The 19,376-nt window shown below is 36.9% G+C and overlaps 1 protein-coding gene and 1 long non-coding RNA gene across 5 annotated transcripts in view; both read left to right on the forward strand.

Annotated features, from left to right (window-relative positions):
- Positions 1-19,376, forward strand: part of LOC126816976 (uncharacterized) — a 34,248-nt gene that overhangs the window by 857 nt on the left and 14,015 nt on the right. For 3 of the 4 annotated variants that reach the window (XM_050543782.2, XM_050543783.2, XM_050543796.2), the window contains exons 2-11: positions 6,946-7,061; positions 7,635-7,818; positions 9,125-9,264; positions 9,953-10,157; positions 12,526-12,665; positions 13,329-13,554; positions 15,140-15,273; positions 16,037-16,265; positions 17,103-17,233; positions 18,278-18,497. In XM_050543782.2, coding sequence (XP_050399739.1) covers positions 6,946-7,061; positions 7,635-7,818; positions 9,125-9,264; positions 9,953-10,157; positions 12,526-12,665; positions 13,329-13,554; positions 15,140-15,273; positions 16,037-16,265; positions 17,103-17,233; positions 18,278-18,497 — 1,725 coding nt within the window. Of the gene's footprint in view, positions 1-6,124; positions 7,062-7,634; positions 7,819-9,124; positions 9,265-9,952; positions 10,158-12,525; positions 12,666-13,328; positions 13,555-15,139; positions 15,274-16,036; positions 16,266-17,102; positions 17,234-18,277; positions 18,498-19,376 lie in introns of those variants that run through there. The other variant, XM_050543786.2, reaches the window with a different exon arrangement.
- Positions 3,841-5,313, forward strand: LOC126819004 (uncharacterized). Its single transcript, XR_007679448.2, has 3 exons — positions 3,841-4,205; positions 4,615-4,737; positions 4,953-5,313. It is a non-coding gene; the product is annotated as an uncharacterized LOC126819004 (long non-coding RNA).

Raw genomic sequence — 19,376 nt, forward strand, 5'->3', positions numbered from 1 at the left:
AAGTGGTTTAGTTTCGATACCAAATTTAAATGTACGTTTTCTCTGCCCCCTCCCCCCACTACTAAAGACTCCTGGTAAGAGTTCTTGAACTTGAATTGAATTACTTATCCCTAAATGACAGTTTATGTATGTTGGATGTTACATTCCATTTATCTCTAATTACCCATAACCATTCAGAATTATAAATGTGATTGCACACATACGTTACAAATCTAGCACAACTTATATATAAAGAGCGCCATGGAAAACGCATCACTTAGTTTTTCGTATATCCTGTAAACATATCTTATTTATTTTGCTTCTTATTGTGAACAATATTCAAATGGGAACACATCAATAACAACACATTTGTACACTTATGGATGTTTAGTTTGTAATCAAGGGTACAAAGTCAGAGGGGTCAAAACCAAAAGTACTACTCAAATGTCAGTAGCGCGTGTGTCCTCCACGGGCCATCATCGCGGTAGGCTACAGCATTAATGCGACCCCTGCAAATGTGTAGGGCGGTCCGGTGATGAAATGTGAAGCCTCCCAACACCATTACACTTCCCCCACCCCATCGATTCGTTTCGAAGACGCAGCAGTCTGCAAGACGTTCCCCAAGACGTCTCCACACACGTTGACGGCCATCAGCGTGATAAAGATGAAAGCGACTCTCATCACTGAAGAGCACACTTTGCCAGTCTACTCTTCTCCATGTCTGGTGTCCTTCAGTCCATATCAAACGACGCTGACGGTGATGATCCCTGAGGATAGCTCCAATATAAGGCCGTCGTGCACGGAGTCCTACTTCTCTTAGACGACGTCTTACGGTGTTTGCACTTACTGGTCTTTGTTTTCCGACGACTGCTGCACCTGTTCGGAATCTGTCACACAGATGAGTGACCAGGATGTAGCGGTCTTGAGCCTGGGTTGTAACGCGGTGTGGACCAGGACGTTGACGGTCACGTGTTGATCCAGTAAGTCGAACATGTTCCACCAACCTTACAATAGTGGACTGATGACAATTGAAGTGTCTGGCAATAGCACGTGTAGACATGACAGTCCTGGACATTCCCATGGCTTCATTCCGTTGATTTTAAGTAAGTCTCGGCATCTCTAGCTCGATTCCTTCACACGTCCAACAACAAATTAAGACAGATTGACGTTTCACAGTTCATGTACTGCACATTAAGTTGAAAACGTGCTTTTAAAGGGCTCACTCACAATGCTGCACGGGAATATTGGGTTTTTCATGTGCATCTCGTGCATTTTTTTTTTTGCACACGGTCCGATATTTTTTGCGTGTGGGAGCATTGTGTGAAATATTATACATACAAAACCACCTAGTAATAAAATATTTGGGGAAAAAAAGTGATGCGTTTTCCATGGCGCTCAGTATATAACAAAATATACTACACGTATCTATACATGTACTTTATTTAAAAGACCCGGTGGGGTGGGGGTGGGTGGCTGAATACTTAGCACGTGTGCCCTGTATCATAAGGTCTGTCATTGAGTCAACTGGCGTGGTTTGGATTCCCCGGTTGTACGTGACAAGGATTGGGGTCGCCTGTCCCACCTCGTGGGTTTTCTCCTGTCCTCCGGTTTCCCACCACTGTTAAAGAGTCCCTTATTATTGAAATAGAATTGAACCATATGTTAGTCCCGAAATGACCTAGTTTTTGTCGAGTGGACGTTAGCCCACATTTCTCTCTCTTTCTATATCTGTTAAGAATGTTATAAAATACAAAGTATACATTTAAATATTAAAAGTTTATATCCACAGCTGTTTGAGAAAATTGGAAAAATGAAATGAAATGGGGTTTAACATCTTTTTGTTCTGCTCTGACTGGGCTAATGAAGAAAGGCACATGCCGAAAAGTGTGCTATGAGGGAAATTTTGTCTGGACAGCAGCGCTACGTCCTACCCTTATATCGAATTCCAACTGCCAGGGTGTACACAGGACCTTGGTGTTTTTCTACCATCCGAATGACTATAGGCAGCTGTCCATGTCAGATCCTCTGTCCTACATCACTGAAAGGGAAAATGTCCAAGAAAAGATGCGGGCAGTGGATAATCCGAGAATTTAATTAGGCTTCGATATTTATGATAAATGGATAGCGATTAAAGACAACATCGTCTTGTGTATGCAATGCATTCTCCTCCGACTTCGCACCCGCTGCTAGGTCACACACGAAATAGGTCCGTAATAAATTTACTTGTCGTGTTTTAAATGCCGAAATGAAATGGGGTTTAACGTCCTATTGCTTCGAACTGGGCTCATCCCGGACAGCGGCACTTATATCGAATTCCAACTGTCAAGGGATCTTTTAAGTTCCATCCGAACGACTAGACAGCTGTCCTTGTCAGGCCCTCCATCCTTCATCACTGACAAGGAGGAACCACACCGGAAAATCTAGATGAACTTTCTCGGCCAATGCAGGAATTGAACACCCGATCTCCTGGATAGCGAGCCAGCGTCTTACTCACTTAGCCACCGTGATCCCCCTGTTTTAAATACCAATCGAGTAGATCCTGTCCACCTATTTGAAATATACATTCACTTCTTTTTGTCTAATTGCGTGCTGTTAATTATTAGAACGAAAGTTGTGAGGATTATAGCTTTTCGGAATGTGCAGTGTTAAACCTATACGAAACCTGTTAGTAATCTTGCTTCAACAGTATGGCATTTTTTAATAAACGTTCGCTGTACCCTCCTATTCCGATCCTTAAATGCTGATTCAAATAACGATGACATTCATATTCATTTATAACAAAACATAATATAGGCATTTTCAAGAATCAGGTAGGCTTAGAGTATTCTGAATGGTCGCTCAGTGAACAAAAGGTGTTCATTTCCCTTAAAATCTTTAAGAGTCAGCAGGTTTTGTAATGGGTCGGTCGGATTTATACTGGAAACACATTTGTTTTTGGCCTAAAGTCATTTGAATCACAATTTGACAGTTTACACCACATACATGTAGATTACAAATAACATATCTGTCGAACATTTCCGCCGCTTTCAGGCGTTTAATGTCTTAATATTTTTGTGGGTATTGTATACACCCCTTTAGAAAACCACGTAGTGTATGTGTGACAGAGTCGACATAGATACTTAACAATTAATTGAAAGCTTGTGTCCTCAATTGAGAGAACATATTATGTTAGGTCTAAAGTATCAGTATATTTTAAGAAATTTATATTTAAATGTCACTGTCAAGAGAGGTCGTGCGGAGAGAAGGTCAACCGAAAACACCCTAGTTATGTTTGTAGTAACAAATATAGAGTAAAATGGTCACACATAATTTTCCGCCATTTAATGTAATGAATGAAATAAAATGTTATGGCTTGCCAGCTCCAACTGGGCTATATTTGCGCCAACCATAAATTTCACAGTAGTTTTAAAAATAAAAGATAAATATAACTATGCAGGTAATATAATAAACATTTGTAATAAAAATGTATTTTTTAAAAAGTCTTGTACCTTTGGTGTAATGACAGGTAAAACTGTGATCTAACATATGTGAGATGATTGCACTCAAAAATGTGCTTAGCTGTCGTAGGAACATGACAGTGTTCACGTTGTGACTGAGACCCTCGCTTTCAGATAAAAATGTGAGTTACAAACGTGTGACCTATACGAGAGCAATATTACAAAATAAAGTCCTACCCGGCAGTGTGAAGGTAACTCGACTTTCGTTTTGCGAGTGCATAACTATTCCATATTTGGAATTTAGCTGTTATCAGTCTATGACGTAAATCAATTAGGGGTAGGTACCTATAAAGGGGGGGGGGGGGGTGAGGGCTACAATAGTTAGACAACTTTGTATTATTTAGTAGACGAGACATCGTTGGATTCTTTAGAAGACCAGCCATCAGGCAGATTCTTTAGAAGACGACTATTTCATTGTGAGCCTAGCCACGCTTGTTAGACTTTTACAGGATTTGGGTTTGAGAGAAATAGATGTTAATTTTAAATATTGTGATGTAGATTATTGTTCAACGGTTGTGATATAAAAACATATAGCAACAAAAATCGTTGTACCTGTTACATATTTGATGTGGTATCCGTACTGAGAAAACACAATGGTAAAGTCCTTAAGAAGAGAGATACAGCAGTAACCAGTCCCGTCTCAACCAATCCCTAGACGATCAGGTCAAAACAAAGACATGTGACACCTGATCACAACGCTAAGTTTTATTTGATATACAATTGGTCAAGGTAAGCCTTAATTCGTGTTTATCACATTGCATTGCAAAGTCAACACGGAGAATATTACAAGATTTTTGTGAACCTATATCTTTGATTTGGCCGACATAAAAATGATAAATACCTTATCAGCGTTCTTAATCCAAGTAGCAATCCTAACATCGAGGTGTTAATTAATTTATGATCCTATGTCTGTGCAACGTTTAGTCGGTATTGATTAATCAGAGATTACCTACACGTGTACACTTGCGCCGACACTTGGGTGAATACATAAAATAGTCTGTTATTCAATTCAGTTACCTACCAACAAAATTTTAATTAAAATTAGTCCAACTTTAGTCGTAGGTCTACTGTTAATCTAACGTAGTGAGATTTTTCCGATTTCATTTTTTTATAATATATTTTTTACGATATATTTTAGAGTAATGGAGTCAAATCCATCATCTACCCACAGAATGGCAGTCTCATTCGCGCTGTACGATGACTCCAGGAATATGATATACAGTTGGCTACTCCAATCCGTAAATGGATCCGCGAAAACCAGGTGAATATGAAGCATTTCGTTGATGGTTGACACGATGTTAAAGGAAAATTTGTTATATTTTTTTAGTTTGATAGGGTTTGGATCATCATAAATCATACCAGTGACATATCAAAGTTGACTTTTATGTCAGACTATATATTGGAAGGTTTTCGAAACGACGAAGTTTCTAAAATAAATGTTAATTATAACATTAGAATTATTACTGTTTCTTTCAGGTTTGAAAACAAAGTTGACGGCACTTGGGAAAGAAGAACACTTTGGCAGCATCAATCTCTGGATTCGATTCTGGGTATAACGAACTATGTCTATTGGTGTGCTGCGATCAGCGACGAAGATGATTCGACGTAGTTGCTTTGTTAATGACATCCAGAAGTACCACCACGAAACCATTTTGTTTCGTAAAAGTCGACAATTAATTATCTCTAGAATTCATAGAAAGCGATATATTATACAGGTTTACTGTTGATTTATTCTGATCAAATGGACACGGGGAATATGGCTACAGGACTGTCTTTGTTATAGTGTTACAAATCAAAATCTAAATTGGATCTTCAATTAAATAAATTACAAAAATTATTCCGTAGTCACTCGTTTTATTAAGGGGGTTAATGAATAAGTCAAGCGATAATGAATATACACCCCGGCTGTATTAAGGTAATTAAGTACTCCGGTTGAAAATACTGGCATATCTGAAACTCCCCAATAACTACAAAAGAAATTGAAGAGACTATTCTGCGTTTGAAGCGTGGAAAAAGTGTGGGTATAGATTATCTTATAAATGGATACTTCTTAGAATAAAAGACGATATGTAGCACCACGAGTCTTTTGTCAAACGTAGAAAGCTGGCCTCCGACAAACCGGTCGCTACATCCTACGTATGGTCCATGCATCCTTTCGTACTACATATCCTATAAGCCTTGTGATCGTCTAGTATTTTCAATTATCTTCTTTGCTTCCTTTTCAAGTCGTGTGTTTGCTTCTCCCTATCTCAGTAGTTAAGAAATGTGTCTTCTGAGTAGTTAAGACGTTTGTCTTACCAGGAATAGCAATGCATCAGTTTGTATTTTACGTTTTATATTAAGCACTGAGTACATATGATACAAGCATAAATTAAAATAAAATTATTCTCTGAAACCGGCGTGTCTGCTGATAGAGATTGCAACATCTTCTCCCTCTAGAATCAAGCGGCTGTCTGACGAATGCTCAGGGATATGATAGTCTTGTAGATTTGTCAAATATGACGAAATTAATTACAACGATTGGTTAATTAGCCCAATGACGCCGAAAATCACCCTTATATGGACAGTGGAAACTTACACCAAAAGTATCACACGTGTTATCTGGTGATATTTTGTTTTCACATAGGACTAGCCCTGTTTTAGTTTTGTATGTATGTTTATGTGTAAATCTGTCACTCATCATATCTGACTAGATCTGACTTCTACAGAAAGTTTGAATCCAATAATTAGTTATAATATAATGCTATTATTAATTTAAAAAGCAAAAATTCAACCAATATTTTATTTAATGCTAGATCCGATTAACCTATATTTGTAGCAACATAACTCTATGGATTATCCATAACACGCACGTGGTTTCACTCAAGTCACAGTCATCGAGCGATTGTTATTATTGTATGCTTTCTCGATTCCCCATTATTCTATAGTGACTTATTGTCTGCGATATCACCTCGGTGGAAGCGGACGTACAATACAACTAACTAACAACATGTCAGGTCGATTTGCGCTCATGTTGTCAAATTGTTCCGGTTCGATGAATTTCGAGAAATGTTTTTGGAGCAATGTTTTTTTTAGAAATGTTTTGCAAGGTTTGTATTTGGAAATTTGTTGTTGAAATGTAAATGTGGGCTAATATTTTGATCTTCTAAAATAAGTGTTATCTTAATATAACTAAAATTAAATTAAACCAAAATACAAATCTTTCATGGCAAATGTCTGACTTGTTAAACAAATATTGATTTTAAGATACAAATGTTAATTTTAATGTACAAATGTCGGAGTACGACAACAAATAGAGAATTAAAGACTATGAATTAAGAACACTGAATAAAGAGCCATTTGGTCTTCCATACCTACTGGAACTCTTTCGTCCCGCAAACAATACGACTATCATGACAAAATTAACAATATAAGTCATTGCCTGCGTACATTTGGGTCAGGGCGTGTGATGTTGTTTTGTTTTTTGCAGCTGAATCGGTTGTTTGGGTGACTACTGGTAAAAGTGAACCGGTTGTTTTAGCTGGCTGCAATACTCAACTGGATTGCGACTTACATGTTGAAAAGTATAACGTCTCTCTGTTAAAGGTAGAGTTATATATTATATTATGACCCTATGTCAGACTTGTATCCGTTCATTGTCTGCCTGTTTTTTTTAGAAACAGATAAAAGCTTCCCAGAAAATAGGTATGCAACGGATTACTATTTCCGACCATTTTGCGAGAACAGCATTGTTGAATTTGCAGATGTCTTGTTATCAGTGTGGATTCTAGTTGGTTAATACGACAATGTATGACAATTATTAGTTCGGTTATTATCCCAACAAATGTATGATCACATTCGATTCTACGCCAATGACCCTGGGTATTTTTATTTGCTACACTTTGAATAGCCACCACTTAAGCATTAACCATCCCATAAACTCACCCACATCCTCAAATTAAGCAGACTATGTGAATGTAGTTGTGCTACATTTTCCCTATACTACTGATCATTTGAACACATATCACCATCAACGACTGCGTCCTTTTTTATTATGGACCGGCAAATAATCCAGAAAGGATACTTGGAGAAATATTAGAAAATGGCTTAATATTAAAAACAAGAGTTTAAGGAAATATCTTAATATCCCACATTATTCCACATCATTGTATAATTTAGGTTAATGGATTCACGGAAAATGGACTGGATAAAACGGACAGGTATGAAATACAGAAGACTGCAACCATACAAGGACAGCACATTACTCTGAATATAACAAATGTGACATTACAAGATGCTGGTATATATAGATGTAAAGTAGATTTGACAGACCACTCTAAAGACATTAACCTCACCGTTATTGGTATGTCAACACTTTAACCCCTGGTTTATTTCCTCTTATTAGGTATCCCAATCAACTTAATGTGGTTTAACACTCTGCTTTTAAAGGGAGCTGCGGAGGCTCAGTGAATAAGGCACTGGCTCATTAACCATGGGGGAACGAGTTCCCTTACTGAGTTGGCCAGGAAATATACTTGTTTAACCTTGTTACTGGCAAGAGAAAGCGTCTAGTATTTCGAATGGACATGCATGTAAAACAACCCTTTGCAATTGGAAGTCGACGAAATCTAGGGTCAAATTGCACTCAATGAAATGAAATGAAATGGGGTTTAACGTCCTACTGTTCTGCTCCTAACCTGGGCTAATGAAGACGGGCATACGCCATACAGTGTGCTATGAGGGAAATTTTGCCCGGGCAGCGGCACTATCGCCTACTCTTATATCGAATTCCAACTGCCAAGGGATCTTTTACGTGCATTCCAATGTATACACGGGACCTCGATTTTTCGTCTCATCCGAAGGACTAGACAGCTGTCCTTGTCAGGCCCTCCGTCCTGCATCACTGACAAGGGGGAAACACGCCTGAAAATCTGGATGAACTTTCTCGGCCAATGCAGGGATCGAACACCCGACCTCCAGGCTAGCGAGCCAGCGTCTTACCCACTTAGCCACGTGATCCCCAAATTGCACTCAAACATGCGGTTGGTGTAGAAAAGAAAGACGGCACATTTTGTTTCATTTTCGAATTTTCATAAATATAAATGTATTCAGTCTAGGGATGCTTCAATTTTACTGCCATTGGATCGATCAAACTGTTTAATTTTTGCAAAAAAAATTACAATATATAAATACTGTTACGCACATAAACAAAAGAAAATTCAGTATTGACAAATTTAGTATACTGAAAGTGACATTTCTGGTATAGTACGCGGGAATCTTCTGAGGAGATAACGTAATATTGGTAATATCACCCAACCCTTTCTTACACAAGCATAAAAATAAATATAATTCTTTGGTATAGATATAACTTTCATATATCCTAGCATCATAAAATTGGACTGTGACATAATGTGTTTGTTTGTATGGAATAAATATTAGCAAATAACATAAAGCATTGTCAATATAGATTCAGTGATTATGGGAGTGGTTGTTAATGAATATCTGAAGACATCACACTCCAACAATCACAACCTGTTGCTTAACAAATTGGCCATAGTGTAAGACCGGTCAGTTATGATAGACCGTTTTAACTTTCGGACTAATAGCCGCCTATGTTCCAGTATATAATTTTTATTAAGGTCTATTAAGTTTATTTATGTGTTTTATAGATTTCCAGTGGAAGAGTAATATGGCGACTATGAAGGTTCGCGTGGCAAATAATATAACGATGCAATGGGAATATGTATCCAAGGCTGAGTTTGAATATATTTTTTTATTTAGAAAATCCATGGAAGATGACAACAGACGGGTTAGTAAATCACAATTATCTCATATTAGTTCCTACACATCACGGGCATTATGTGGTTACGAATTAAAATTATATACCTAAATGTGGCATACATAGGATACGATTGACAGCTTTTTTGTGCTCCATGGTTGGGGGAGGGGGGGTAAGCGAATTCGCCTTTTTAACCTTCATCTGACGTATTAGCATGTTATGTGTTCAATCATCTGACAAATTTGGGGAGATTTGGTAAAACAGACATTCACTAGTAACACTTTATCGATACTTGGATTTTCAGAAAAGGCATCAGACTGGCCATATCTGAACGAACCAACGTCAATCTGATTGCAGGCATTACCAGAGATGAAATGGATTGTGGTTTAACCTCCTATTGTTCTGCTCCGACTGGGCTAAGTATGACTTGCAAACGCCATACAGTGTGCTATGGGGTCAAATATGCACGAACAACGGCACTACAGCCTACTCTACTATCGAATTCCAGGGCTTATTTTGCGTGCACGTCAATGTGTAAACGGAATCCCTGGCAAGCGGGGACCACATGGAAAAATCCCGATGAAATTTCTCGCAACACAAGCATCGAACACAGATGTCACAGGTTAACGGGCTACTTTTTACTCACCGACCAACAGCTCTCCCAACCATTACGTTCTATAACGGTGGTTAATTGTTTATGTTTACATTCATAACACAGGGTCTTGTTAAGTGGGAGTATGGCATTGAAGCAGAAAGATGGAAGGATGACAGAATGGACCTTCGTTTGATTACCAATAACTCAACAAAAATTATATTTAACTTACGCACCTTAGTAGAGGATGACTTGAAATATAAATACCACTTACAGTTAAAATACAGTGATACCTGTATCATATCTCACAAACCAGTTAGTTTACAAGAAGGTGAGTAGTTGTGTATCACACTTAAAATTCACATATCGATGGCTAAGTATGCAAATGTTATAATGTCCAGTTTTGGTCAAAATGATGTTTTGACCTTTTTGAATAGCATAAACATGCGCCCTTCTACTATGTCAATGCTGTTAGTCCAGATTAATTAGAGTATCATGTTATTGCCATGAAAACATTTAGCACATGTCCCCATTCAGCAAAAGTTTAGTATGCAAAAGTGATATTTGTGGACATGTAAATTTTGTCTACTGAAAGCTCATAACACTAAACAGGAACCAGTTGACATATTGCTTACAAAACACGTTGTCAGGGGTCTAAACATTAAAGTTTGTTTAAATGTATTTTTAAAATTGGTCATTACATGACAGAGTTCACAATAGCTCAATATTTCCTAAAATTGAACTCATATTTGATTTTGGGGGCATAATACTAAAATATGCAAATGACTACGAAAAAAGTCACTATAGAACCTAACAGAAGAAACATTTCCAGTTACATGTGACGCCCAAACGCACCAATAGCTACCGCATGGAATGCAGGTGATGCTTGGGATCATCATGGGGGTCCAACCCAAGATTTGCACGACTCTGACTTTGAATGTTACAGTCATTGTGGCATTGAATTCCAGGGTGGAAACATCAGTTTAATTCTTTTAGTGACCAGAAAACGAATTTTGATATGCGTCGGCTTACCCAAAATGAAAGGTTACGTGCCCTTGGCATGCTACAGATCGGCACAACACAGGCGGTTGTGGCGCGGACGATGAATGTTTCTCAGTCTGTCATAAGCAGGCTATGGTCCAGATACCGTGATACACAATCTGTACAGGACAGACCACGCTCAGGTCGACCAAGGGCGACAACTCAAGCCCAGGATCGATTTATCCGTACCTTGGCCTTGAGAAATCGTGTCATCACAGCAAATCAGATCAGCGCTCGTCTTCAAACAGACACTGGTGTGAGAGTGAGTGGCCAGACGATTCGGAATCGACTGCATAGGGGTCACGTTCGCGCCCGACGTCCTCGCGTGATCCCTTGTTTGAGAGATCATCACATTCAGGCAAGACGTCGTTGGTGTAGGGATCGTCAACACTGGGATAATCGACGCTGGAGCAATGTGATGTTTTCAGATGAGTTAAGGTTCACTGTTGATTTTTTGGACAGACGTAGGAGGGTGTGGCGTCGTCGAAACGAGCGCTTCCAAGACGTTAACGTCATCAGACATGATCGATTTGGGGGTGGTTCTGTTATGGTGTGGGGAGGCATCACTGTTGCTGGAAGAACGGCTTTACATGTTGTTGCAGGGCGTGTTACAGGCCAGTACTACCGGGACAACATCTTGGCAGTCCATGTTGTGCCGTTCGCACGACGTCATGGCCGCCGTTTCATCTTCCAGGATGACAACGCAAGATGTCACAGGGCCAGGATCGTTACAGGTTACCTCCAACAACAGAACATCACCACATTACCTTGGCCAGCACTGAGTCCCGACCTCTCCCCCATCGAGCATGTCTGGGACATGCTTGGACAGAGGTTACGTTGCAACAGGAATGGGACAATCTGGACCAAAATGACCTTAGACGTCTCATTAGAAGTATGCCACGTCGGATCAATGCTTGTTTGGCAAACAGAGGAGGATTTACCCGTTACTGACTTGGTTGTAATGCTGTGGTAACTTTGCTGTTTGACCCCGGGTATCATTTTACCCTTATAATGGTCAGTCTGTGCCTTACTTAGTCTAACGATCATTTGGAATAAATCGATGAATGTGAACTTCATTTCATTTTGTCATTTGTTTCTTCGTCAGTTTCATTAGGTGACTTTAATAACACTTAAAAATCAAATATCCCCTACTTTTTTTGAATAGTATATAACTAACATGGCATTATGTCCATCACAAATGTGGACCTGTTTTAAAAGTTCAATTTGCATAAACGATATGTCCATATGGAACCAATTTGCCAGAAGTCAGGAACCAATTTCATTCAAATGATCATCTCGATTTGTGTAGTACCAACCAATATATAACATATATATATATATATATAGTATATCATGTTCGGATAATTCCCTGATTTGAAATAGGAATTCAAAAGTTTAAAATGCGATTTTCTGGAAACAATAAAAATTGACATATAACATATGCATACTCAGCCATCGATATGGCATGAGCTGAAATCTTTTCGGCACCTCAACACCAACCAGTCAGACTTTAGTGTTGCAAACACAATGTTGATGTATAATATAATAAACACAACCATCGTATATAGTATATGAAATCAAAACAAATATCAAAGAATATTATATCGATATGTATAAATTAATACAGTTTAAATTTAAATAAAGGCCTTTTCTTGTAGACATTGAATTTCAATGGTTATCTACAGTGGATCGAATGACGTCTACTGTTAGCAAGAATGTAACGTTGCTGTGGAAATACGAGAGTATCAAGTTGGCAAACCAAATCATATTCTACAAATTCAACACACTAACGGGACAGGTATGTTAAACGAAATAATATATACATGGATGGAGTTTTCCCAATGGAATGTAATTATTATCTGTTTTAAAGTAATGACCATGTAATGAGTAATGGTCTATTACATTTCATTGCAAATATCAATTCTTACAACTATGGAATTTGATAAAGATATCATTTTTACAATAAAAATCAATTAAGCATACATTATGCAAGAGCTTAATCTGCCCATTGCAGGTCTTTCTTTATGCCTGAAATGTTATCTTAATTATTAATTAGACATTAATTAACTTATCCAGACTATAATCAACTCTCAGTGTTATCGCTAGCTAGCGATAATTAGCGATTGAAATACATTATATGAAGGGTGATTAAACGTTAAAGTGGATAATCGAGACTTTGTTTCTTATCGTAGCCTAAAATTCAAAAGCTAATATATCGCGGTTCAGAGTGAAACAATTTGACTGATATTTTCAGCATATTCTATTTATGTTATCTATATTGTAATTATTATAGCGAAAACTGTCAAGTCATTTCCTAATCTCCATAATGCCTCTTCGAATGAAGCCATTTATTGCATAAAAGGTGGGCTTGAGCTGTAAAAATAACATCGACCCGCTCCCTACATCCTCATGGCTCACCAATAAAATACAATTTTCGACTCAAAACTTACTTTAATTTCAGAACCGAGAAATAGCCCTATGGACAAAGGGTGGGGCATTTAGACAGTCTCCCAGACAAGCAACTGCATTACAATTTAATAAACTCCCCATTGGAAATACATCAGGGGAGATAATTAGGCTGACATTCATTAAACCAATCGATGGAGATTTTGATGTAATCTACAAAAGTAAAATTTTCTGTGGAGTTGCATTTACCAGTGTGAAGGGAATTGAATTGAGGGCACAGAGTAAGTAATCAAGAGTTACACGGTTTATCTCCTTGGTGTCAGCCTTTTAATATTAATTATACTGTATAATAGTTTTATATTTGAAATGTGTTGGTTAAATGCGTAAATTCAATTGGTCAATGGATTTACCTATATATTTGCCACTACAACCATTACAAATTAATAGGTAACTCACATATTTGGATTCACGACCCATAGTTTCACATATTTAGTATTTTGAACGAATGCTCCTTCTAAAATTTCAGAACAGGTCATACAACGTAGCTAGGTCCCCATAGAATCTTACCGGTTAGCGAACATTTGTGGTAAAAGTAAAATAAAGGTATCGCCTATTTAAAAGCTCAGTTTTAGCGATTATGATCTCTTGGAAACAAAAGAAGGCAATTTTATCGCTAAACATAATCCACGCCTGAATGCCAAGGGATGATTGTTATAACATTTTGATTAATTAATGATTAATTTTCAAGTTTAATTGTTATTTCGTTTTATTTTTTTTAATTTATATTGAAATTTGTCATTTTCCTCTGTAAAATCGAAGTATATATACTGATGTCCAGACGAAAGTATACACACTAAAAGTATGACTAAGTTTTGTTTAGATTAAAAACATTTGATAAAGCATTACTGAGTTTGTCTCTTGCGTCCAAACATAACATTTCTAAGCAAAATAAAAATGTGAAACAAATTGACATTCTACCCAAATACCGTATACCATGGAAAAACGACTTTCTTTGATGCAGCACAAAATGCACAGTGTATACTTTCTTTTGGGCATTAGTATACAAAAGAAGTTTCTTTGAAGTACTCCAAGAGAAATATATAGAAAATTACGTTGAAAATAACAGAAACAAACGACTGTTTTGGGGTAACGTTTTCAGTTCTCTTGGACTTCGTCAGGCCATATTTCAGGCCATATTAATATATGTCACTAAGTACACATCTCCAATTAGGAAAACAGACTATACTAAATTGTGTGACTAACGTCTTCTGTTCCATCTGAACTAATAACAAATACGAATATCAGCCTTTGCGATATATTGATAATGCCCTCGGTGTAACAAAAACTATTTAGTAACAACAAATGACAATGTACAATTTTTAAATTCTATAGGAAATAACCAACAGTTAATATTTAAAGCACTAAAGCACATTTAGTTACAATCGAAGAGAAATGGGCTATCTTGAATCAAATAGCAAAAATTAAAAAAAAATAAGAAAAAGTTTATTCTCTTAAAAACATATATTTGTCATCGAAACACGGAACACAAATTACTTCTGATTAGTCACTTCGTTAGATTAAAGTATTTATTTTACAAGTGATAGCTGTATTATTCTTATTTAGAACCTACAATATATAGTGATGATTATAATACCATCTTATTCAGGGCCTACTATATATATTGATAATTATAATATAATTTTTATTCACGAAAAGAAAATAGTGAAAATATAATTCTTATTTACGACCGACAATATAAATAGTGAAAATGAAATGAAATGTAGTTTCATGGCACGTTAGCACCAACTGGGCAATATTGCGCCAAACATATGGTGATTAATTCAAGGCAATATAATTCTTATTTAGGACCATCAATATATAGTGAAGTGGGTGAAATTGAAGGTCGACTGGGAGACGATATTAGATTTGTATGGTATTATGAATATAAATATGGAATAGATACCATTATAATAACTCGCAACGACAAAGTTAACCACGAGGTAATAATTAACACATTCTGTATGGTGTTTACCCGAGTTAAAGGAACTAAATTGCTAATATTTGGCACCTGGAAATTGACACAAATGGATTGTAACGCATATAATAATGTAAAATGAATGTGTATAAACTAATTTACATTCAATCGTTTCCACTTTCACTCTAATGTTAGGCAAAATACGCCAGAAGTCTCAATCGAATGGCAATCTCTGGCGTCTGGTTATTTCAGTCTACACCAAGAGTATTGATCGTGCATGCTCTCCAGATAAGGCTGTTGCGTCATATGACTCCTGGAATATGTTTAGCCTCGTTCGTCGAGTCCCTTGTTACAAATGGCGCTGAAACACATTATGGTACACGATTGGTGTACCAATGGTAATTTTTTTTATCTTGTCTTAAAAATTGGATCTCAGAAACCCATCTTTTCCCGGTAAGATCACAACATCAATGTTTATTTAAATTGTCAAAGTATTCGTGTTTTCAATGTCAAAGACTTTGGATGATATTGAAATAGAGACTTGGCTACTTTAAATTGGAAATACTCCTTTGATGTAACGTGGAGATAGTGTCGTTATCACATGACTGTATACTTACATGTATTTGTGTGCTACGTACTTGGTGTTAAATGTGACGCGCCCTAAGTATTGGTTAGAACTGTGGTGTATGTGTGTATTGGTGTGAACAATACGCAGAATGAGAACTATATTGGGTGCGTGTGTATGTGGTGTGAATAGTGGTGTAAACTGTGTTGTTTATGTATTTTAGATTATGGCAATAGGTCACTGGCACAAGGATACATTTCTGCCAAACAAAGGTGTTAATGGAAACAGACTGATGTTTATCAAAACAGAAACCAAAATAACAAATGGTGTAGAGGGGCAGATAACACTAGTATTACACAATACAACACTGGTTGACTTTAGATATAACTACATATGCCGTATTACCTTTATTGATGCACAGACAATTTCAGATCGTATCAAGATTCATCAAAGTAAGAACTGACAAGATAATAGTGAGGCATTCCTTCCAAAATATATAGATGACACATATTAATTGTTTGCACAGTTATCAAACCTTTGTTTAAACAGAACATGTTCATAATGAACTTAGTTAGAACATCCACCATTTTATAAATTAATGAGCCCTAAGCGAAAAGTAATGTACGTTTTGGTAGCATTTTGCCCACGTGTTTTGGGCGTTGCACGATGTGGGTGTACTTATGTTCCAAATGACCCTGCTTTAGATATTTACTGAAAATGCTAATCACCCAACTCGGTCCAGGTATTCACTAAGTGCACGTCTACACTAAGTTCAAATTAGGAAAAAGAGAAAATACTCATCATTGACTATAGCTTTAAGTCTTACGGATCTATACACTCATGAGCAGTATATCTCAATGAAGTAATTCGCCAAATAAACACATGCACTAAATTTCTACAGAAATTAAAAGAAAAAGTATTGTGCCTCATCGAGTGTGAAAGACTGATAGACGAACCCATTTTAATAGTTTCCTTCTTCGCAGCAGGACGATATACCCAATTGAAAACCAATACTACCAAATACAACCATATACTACGTCATATATATGTAAACAAATGAGTTCATTCGTGGAATTGGCAAAGACTGTACATTGCAAGTTTTCCAAGAATTAACTTAATTTGCTTTATATAATTGAAGCAATCTGTCAGTGTAGTGTGGCGGGGCAGAATATAATTTACTGAGAAATTTACAGCGCGATAATATAACCGTCCATTCTTTGCTTAAAAAAAATAAACAGATTTTAAAACTAAAATATCAACGAAAAATTAATCTCCTTGTTTACTTTTAGCACCATTAATCTATAGTGATGTCGGTGAAATTAGAGGTCAACCTCAAGAAGATATTCAGTTTGTATGGTATTATGAGTATGGCTTGCCAGTAGACACTATCATATTTACTCGTTATAACACAAATACAAAGGTAAACATATTACTACGGTTTACAGTCTAAGACCCACTTTCGATGTATACATATACGCGCGCGATTTTTTGTATTTTCATCTGTAACGAAAAATCTCTGAACCAACGTTTGGAGAATAACACGCAAATAACGCCATGGGTGAGGACTTCTCTTCAAAGCATGGAGCTCGGTATTGTTTAAGTGCAGTAGCCGCCTTTTTGTAATAAATAGCACCATGTCCAAACAAATTTGCATCCCGAAATTACAGCAACAATGGAAGAGAACCCGTGTTTGTGCCCCAGTACGTACACATCATGTGTGAACACATGCACACACTTCCTTCGGGAAAAAAGCTGCGAAAAAGAAACGCGTACATGGAACGGGGGGGGGGGGGGGCTTACAATATCAATATATTATTAGAATCCTACTTCTAAACAAACCACACGCGTATTGATCGGATTAAGGCAGCTCTCCTCATTTCTATTGGAAATTCTTGCTAAACAAAATAAGTCTCTTTTCATAGTGACAGTTCAAGTTACCAGAGAGTAAGAATATACAGGTTTTGTCAACCATCGCCTTTCAGTGCAATGCAATCCAGGGGTTGGATCATTTAGTATCTAACTGACTGAAAAGACTAATCGGGGCACAACAGCCAGATCCGTGGCCATTTTCGGGGGTGGGGGTTACATTTTGAATTATGGCCGGCATATTGAATCAGAAGGTTTTGCGATGAATTAGAAACTGTGCAAAATGAGCCCGACAGCCTGCAAAACCTTTTTTTATACGAGTTATTTCTTCAGCACTGTTAGTCAAGCTCAAATTCAGAAATTTGGCCCTCTCCGCCACATATCTCGGAAGTTCCCACTCAAACGCCTGATTACCAACAAGAATCGAAATCTACACAAACTGTTGATCCCCCCCCCCCCTAAACGCTTGATCGCCACCAAGAATCGTAATCTACACTACAGTTGATCTAGAAAAACTATGTCTCATAAATTCTACTTTCGGGTGACGATACTCCCCATTGAGCCATCGGACTAAATTTGTGAATTTATTTTTTGAAAGCCGGGTGCCGTTGGTAGTTGGAACAAGGGTGTGTTTTCACCAAAGCCATCGGATGTAATAGATCGGCTGAGATTTAATGTAACAAAGCTTGGTGGTATCAAAGGAAAGATAACTCTGTCTTTACTCAAAACAACACACGAAGATTATAACTTTACCTATATCTGCAAGATTACCTTTGAAGACGGAAAATCTAGTTCGAGTCATGGGATGCCGCTTTACGGTTAGTTACAAATCTATATAATTTGACAGTTTTTATATTCCAGTAGCACAGTTAAATGACATAGGCATGATCCTTTGATGAGATGTTATTTATTACAGGAATTGTGTCTGTCAAAGATTCAGCTTATCAGGTATATGGTGATCCACATTGATCCATACCAGATGTGAATCAAATCCAATAAATAATTTAGCCTCCATCGCAATCACAATATTTTCGAAAGTATGGGAGAGTTAATGATAAACTTCATTTGAAAATAAATCAAGTTCACAAGGTATCCGCAAAAGTATGGAAGACCAAATGGGACAATATTCATGATTCTTGTTTCTACATTCCAGTTTGACAATTTTAGACACGAACGCAACATTCTAAACTAATGATTCTGTTTTACATTCTTATGTCAACATTTCATGCACAAAATCAACATTTCATGCACAAAATCAACATTTTAAACAAAAATTTCACTTTATGTTTCATTTTTGGCGTTTTATCGGCAATTTTTATATATCATTAAATATTAAAATTAAAAAATAATTTCTTAATTTTACACGAGAAAGAAATCAATTCATTGGTTTCTGAAAGTATCTAAAAAAAATCTGGAATTTGAACTCTTATGAAAATATTTTCTACGTTTCAAAAAGTCTTGAAGTTAAAATCTTGTAATGAAAATGTCCAGAAAAATATAATGAATTATCAACATTATTACACCAGAGGGCGTTAGCGTATGTGTACAACTTTGATACAGACTATAGATTAGAAATCAATATTATCATCCATATTTGCCACATTCGAAACACGCGTAGGTCTAATTTACAAACACTATTCTATAGTTATAGTTAATACGAAAAAGTAAACAAATAACAGTGAATAGATTCCATTTAA

The sequence above is a fragment of the Patella vulgata genome, chromosome 1 (assembly GCF_932274485.2).
Source record: "Patella vulgata chromosome 1, xgPatVulg1.2, whole genome shotgun sequence".
In the NCBI taxonomy this organism is placed as follows: Eukaryota; Metazoa; Mollusca; class Gastropoda; family Patellidae; genus Patella; species Patella vulgata.